Source organism: Haliotis rubra, unplaced genomic scaffold (assembly GCF_003918875.1).
Source record: "Haliotis rubra isolate DU_JTF1 unplaced genomic scaffold, ASM391887v1 Scf182, whole genome shotgun sequence".
Taxonomy (NCBI): Eukaryota; Metazoa; Mollusca; class Gastropoda; order Lepetellida; family Haliotidae; genus Haliotis; species Haliotis rubra.
In genome coordinates, this window is record NW_025765803.1 from 737,712 (window position 1) to 743,791 (window position 6,080).

The following is a 6,080-nucleotide window of genomic DNA, read 5'->3' on the forward strand; positions in this document are numbered from 1 at the left end:
AAACACGTTATTGTGTCCTTTGAAAGCTGCAGCCATTATTGGTGTCCATCCATTACCGCTCTTGAGGTTGATATTAGAATCGGACGCCAGATGTTCTACCAAAGACATGTTACCTCCCTGACAGGCAAGGTAAAGTAAACTATCACCAAATGTATCAAGCAGCGTGGAGTCTGCCCCCTTTGATTCAAGGAAGTCAAACACGTTTTTGTGTCCATAGAGAGCTGCAGCCATTATTGGTGTCCATCCATTACTGCCTCTCAGGTTGATATTAGAATCAGACACCAGATGTTCAACCAGAGCCACTTTCCCTTCCTGGGGAGGTGAAGTAAACTATCACCAAATGTATCAAGCAGCGTGGAGTCTGCCCCCTTTGATTCCAGGAAGTCAAACACATTTTTGTGTCCATTGACAGATGCAGCCATTATTGGTGTCCATCCATTATCGCTCTTGAGGTTGATATTAGAATCTGACACCAGATGTTCTACCAAACACATGTTACCTCTATGACAGGCAAAATGAACTAGACTATTGCCAAATATATCAAGCAGGGTGGAGTCTGCCCCCTTTGATTCAAGGAGGTCAAACACGCCTCTCTGTCCACTGAAAGCTGCAGCCATTATTGGTGTCATTCCATTGCGGCCTTTCAGGTTGATATTAGAATCTGACACCAAATGTTCAACCAAAGACATGTTGCCTCCCTGACTGGCAAGGTGAAGTAAACTATCACCAAATGTATCAAGCAGGGTGGAGTCTGCCCCCTTTGATTCCAGGAAGTCAAACACGCTTTTGTGTCCTTTGAAAGCTGCAGCCATTATTGCTGTCCATCCATTACTGCCTCTCAGGTTGATATTAGAATCAGACACCAAACGTCCAACCAGAGCCACTTTTCCTCCCTCACAGGCAAGGTGAAGTAAACTATCACCAAATGTATCAAGCAGCGTGGAGTCTGCCCCCTTTGATTCAAGGAAGTCAAATACGTTTTTGTGTCCATTGACAGCTGCAGCCATTAGTGGTGTCCATCCATTACCGCTCTTGAGGTTGATATTAGAATCTGACACCAGATGTTCTACCAAAGACATGTTACCTCCCTGACAGGCAAGGTAAAGTAAACTATCACCAAATGTATCAAGCAGCGTGGAGTCTGCCCCCTTTGATTCAAGGAAGTCAAACACGTTTTTGTGTCCATAGAGAGCTGCAGCCATTATTGGTGTCAATCCATTACCGCTCTTGAGGTTAATAATAGAATCTGACACCAGATGTTCTACCAAAGACATGTTACTTCCCTGACAGGCAAGGTGGCAAGGTAAAGTAAACTATCACCAAATGTATCAAGCAGCGTGGAGTCTGCCCCCTTTGATTCAAGGAAGTCAAACACGTTTTTGTGTCCATAGAGAGCTGCAGCCATTATTGGTGTCCATCCATTACTGCCTCTGAGGTTGATATTAGAATCAGACACCAGATATTCAACCAGAGCCACTTTCCCTCCCTGGGGAGGTGAAGTAAACTATCACCAAATGTATCAAGCAGCGTGGAGTCTGCCCCCTTTGATTCCAGGAAGTCAAACACATTTTTGTGTCCATTGACAGATGCAGCCATTATTGGTGTCCATCCATTATTGCTCTTGAGGTTGATATTAGAATCTGACACCAGATGTTCTACCAAAGACATGTTACCTCCCTGACAGGCAAAATGAAGTAGACTATTGCCAAATATATCAAGCAGGGTGGAGTCTGCCCCCTTTGATTCCAGGAAGTCAAACACGTTTTTGTGTCCATAGGGAGCTGAAGCCATTATTGGTGTCCATCCATTACTGCCTCTGAGGTTGATATTAGAATCAGACACCAGATGTTCAACCAGAGCCACTTTCCCTCCCTCACAGGCAAGGTGAAGTAAACTATCACCAAATGTATCAAGCAGCGTGGAGTCTGCCCCCTTTGATTCAAGGAAGTCAAATACGTTTTTGTGTCCATTGACAGCTGCAGCCATTAGTGGTGTCCATCCATTACCGCTCTTGAGGTTGATATTAGAATCTGACACCAGATGTTCTACCAAAGACATGTTACCTCCCTGACAGGCAAGGTAAAGTAAACTATCACCAAATGTATCAAGCAGCGTGGAGTCTGCCCCCTTTGATTCAAGGAAGTCAAACACGTTTTTGTGTCCATAGAGAGCTGCAGCCATTATTGGTGTCAATCCATTACCGCTCTTGAGGTTAATAATAGAATCTGACACCAGATGTTCTACCAAAGACATGTTACTTCCCTGACAGGCAAGGTGGCAAGGTAAAGTAAACTATCACCAAATGTATCAAGCAGCGTGGAGTCTGCCCCCTTTGATTCAAGGAAGTCAAACACGTTTTTGTGTCCATAGAGAGCTGCAGCCATTATTGGTGTCCATCCATTACTGCCTCTGAGGTTGATATTAGAATCAGACACCAGATGTTCAACCAGAGCCACCTTCCCTCCCTGGGGAGGTGAAGTAAACTATCACCAAATGTATCAAGCAGCGTGGAGTCTGCCCCCTTTGATTCCAGGAAGTCAAACACATTTTTGTGTCCATTGACAGATGCAGCCATTATTGGTGTCCATCCATTATTGCTCTTGAGGTTGATATTAGAATCTGACACCAGATGTTCTACCAAAGACATGTTACCTCCCTGACTGGCAAAATGAAGTAGACTATTGCCAAATATATCAAGCAGGGTGGAGTCTGCCCCCTTTGATTCCAGGAAGTCAAACACGTTTTTGTGTCCATAGGGAGCTGAAGCCATTATTGGTGTCCATCCATTACTGCCTCTGAGGTTGATATTAGAATCAGACACCAGATGTTCAACCAGAGCCACTTTCCCTCCCTCACAGGCAAGGTGAAGTAAACTATCACCAAATGTATCAAGCAGCGTGGAATCTGCCCCCTTTGATTCCAGGAAGTCAAACACGTTATTGTGTCCTTTGAAAGCTGCAGCCATTAGTGGTGTCCATCCATTACTGCTCTTGAGGTTGATATTAGAATCTGACACCAGATGTTCTACCAAAGACATGTTACCTCCCTGACAGGCAAGGTAAAGTAAACTATCACCAAATGTATCAAGCAGCGTGGAGTCTGCCCCCTTTGATTCCAGGAAGTCAAACACGTTTTTGTGTCCATAGGGAGCTGAAGCCATTATTGGTGTCCATCCATTACTGCCTCTGAGGTTGATATTAGAATCAGACACCAGATGTTCAACCAGAGCCACTTTCCCTCCCTGGGGAGGTGAAGTAAACTATCACCAAATATATCAAGCAGCGTGGAATCTGCCCCCTTTGATTCCAGGAAGTCAAACACATTTTTGTGTCCATTGACAGCTGCAGCCATTATTGGTGTCCATCCATTATCGCTCTTGAGGTTGATATTAGAATCTGACACCAGATGTTCTACCAAAGACATGTTACCTCCCTGACAGGCAAGGTGGAATAAACTATCACCAAATGTATCAAGCAGGGTGGAGTCTGCCCCCTTTGATTCAAGGAGGTCAAACACGCTTTTGTGTCCTTTGAAAGCTGCAGCCATTAGTGGTGTCCTTCCATTGCCACCCTTCAGGTTGATATTAGAATCTGACACCAAATGTTCAACCAAAGCAACGTTGCCTCCCTGACAGGCAAGGTGAAGTAAACTATCACCAAATGTATCAAGCAGGGTGGAGTCTGCCCCCTTTGATTCAAGGAAGTCAAACACGTTTTTGTGTCCTTTGACAGCTGCAGCCATTAGTGGTGTCCATCCATTACCGCTCTTGAGGTTGATATTAGAATCTGACACCAGATGTTCTACCAAAGACATGTTACCTCCCTCACAGGCAAGGTAAAGTAAACTATCACCAAATGTATCAAGCAGCGTGGAGTCTGCCCCCTTTGATTCAAGGAGGTCAAACACGTTTTTGTGTCCATAGAGAGCTGCAGCCATTAGTGGTGTCCATCCATTATCGCTCTTGAGGTTGATATTAGAATCTGACACCAGATGTTCTACCAAAGACATGTTACCTCCCTGACAGGCAAAGTAAAGTAAACTGTCACCAAATGTATCAAGCAGCGTGGAATCTGCCCCCTTAGATTCAAGAAGGTCAAACACGCTTTTGTGTCCTTTGACAGCTGCAGCCATTAGTGGTGTCCATCCATTACTGCCTCTGAGGTTGATATTAGAATCTGACACCAGATGTTCAACCAGAGCCACTTTCCCTCCCTGACAGGCAAGGTGAAGTAAACTATTACCAAATGTATCAAGCAGTGTGGAATCTGCCCCCTTTGATTCAAGAAGGTCAAACACGCTTTTGTGTCCTTTGAAAGCTGCAGCCATTAGTGGTGTCCTTCCATTATCGCTCTTGAGGTTGATATTAGAATCTGACACCAGATGTTCTACCAAAGACATGTTACCTCCCTGACAGGCAAGGTGGAGTAAACTATCACCAAATGTGTCAAGCAGCGTGGAATCTGCCCCCTTTGATTCAAGGAAGTCAAAAACATTTTTGTGTCCATAGAGAGCTGCAGCCATTATTGGTGTCCTTCCATACCCGTTTCTGAGGTTGATATTAGAATCTGACACCAGATGTTCTACCAAAGACATGTTACCTCCCTGACAGGCAAGGTAAAGTAAACTATCACCAAATGTATCAAGCAGCGTGGAGTCTGCCCCCTTTGATTCCAGGAAGTCAAACATGTTTTTGTGTCCATAGAGAGCTGCAGCCATTAGTGGTGTCCATCCATTATCGCTCTTGAGGTTGATATTAGAATCAGACACCAGATGTTCTACCAAAGACATGTTACCTCCCTGACAGGCAAGGTAAAGTAAACTATCACCAAATGTATCAAGCAGGGTGGAGTCTGCCCCCTTTGATTCAAGAAGGTCAAACACGCTTTTGTGTCCTTTGAAAGCTGCAGCCATTAGTGGTGTCCATCCATTATCGCTCTTGAGGTTGATATTAGAATCTGACACCAGATGTTCTACCAAAGACATGTTACCTCCCTGACAGGCAAGGTGAAGTAAACTATCACCAAATGTATCAAGCAGGGTGGAGTCTGCCCCCTTTGAGTCCAGGAAGTCAAACACGTTTTTGTGTCCATAGAGAGCTGCAGCCATTATTGGTGTCCATCCATTACTGCCTCTGAGGTTGATATTAGAATCTGACACCAGATGTTCAACCAGAGCCACTTTCCCTCCCTGACAGGCAAGGTGAAGTAAACTATCACCAAATGTATCAAGCAGCGTGGAATCTGCCCCCTTTGATTCAAGGAAGTCAAACACGCTTTTGTGTCCTTTGACAGCTGCAGCCATTAGTGGTGTCCATCCATTATCGCTCTTGAGGTTGATATTAGAATCTGACACCAGATGTTCTACCAAAGACATGTTACCTCCCTGACAGGCAAGGTGAAGTAAACTATCACCAAATGTATCAAGCAGGGTGGAGTCTGCCCCCTTTGATTCAAGAAGGTCAAACACGCTTTTGTGTCCTTTGAAAGCTGCAGCCATTAGTGGTGTCCTTCCATACCCGTTTCTGAGGTTGATATTAGAATCTGACACCAGATGTTCTACCAAAGACATGTTACCTCCCTGACAGGCAAGGTGAAGTAAACTATCACCAAATGTATCAAGCAGGGTGGAGTCTGCCCCCTTTGATTCAAGAAGGTCAAACACGCTTTTGTGTCCTTTGAAAGCTGCAGCCATTAGTGGTGTCCTTCCATTGCCACCCTTCAGGTTGATATTAGAATCTGACACCAGATGTTCAACCAAAGACATGTTCCCTCCCTGACAGGCAAGGTGAAGTAAACTATCACCAAATGTATCAAGCAGGGTGGAGTCTGCCCCCTTTGATTCAAGGAAGTCAAACACGCTTTTGTGTCCTTTAGAAGCTGCAGCCATTATTGGTGTCCATCCATTATCTGCCTTTGAGGTTGATATTAGAATCTGACACCAGATGTTCAACCAAAGAAACGTTGCCTCCCTGACAGGCAAGGTGAAGTAAACTATCACCAAATGTATCAAGCAGGGTGGAGTCTGCCCCCTTTGATTCAAGAAGGTCAAACACGCTTTTGTGTCCTTTGACAGCTGCAGCC

The 6,080-nt window shown here is 44.9% G+C and overlaps 1 protein-coding gene across 1 annotated transcript; it reads right to left on the bottom strand.

Moving 5' to 3' along the window:
• Positions 1 to 202: 202 nt before the first annotated feature.
• Positions 203 to 5,835, bottom strand: LOC124273612 (serine/threonine-protein phosphatase 6 regulatory ankyrin repeat subunit B-like). Its single transcript, XM_046708896.1, has 7 exons — positions 4,945 to 5,835; positions 4,591 to 4,848; positions 3,267 to 4,467; positions 2,615 to 2,970; positions 1,429 to 2,292; positions 885 to 1,313; positions 203 to 302 (listed from the first exon to the last, which is right to left on the bottom strand). Exons 1-7 carry the CDS (start codon positions 5,761 to 5,763, stop codon positions 258 to 260), a joined length of 3,972 nt encoding a protein of 1,323 aa, XP_046564852.1. The 5' UTR covers positions 5,764 to 5,835; the 3' UTR covers positions 203 to 257.
• Positions 5,836 to 6,080: the final 245 nt, after the last annotated feature.

Bases quoted from the DNA above. Each gene is read 5' to 3' on its own strand.
- LOC124273612 (XM_046708896.1), bottom strand. From the start codon at position 5,763: ATGTCTTTGGTTGAACATCTGGTGTCAGATTCTAATATCAACCTGAAG. The intron at 2,971-3,266 runs GTGATAGTTTAC...ATGGATGGACAC, and splicing joins CACGCTGCTTGATATATTTG to CACTAATGGCTGCAGCTTTC. The intron at 2,293-2,614 runs AATATCAACCTC...ATTTGGTGATAG, and splicing joins AACATCTGGTGTCAGATTCT to TTTACTTTACCTTGCCACCT.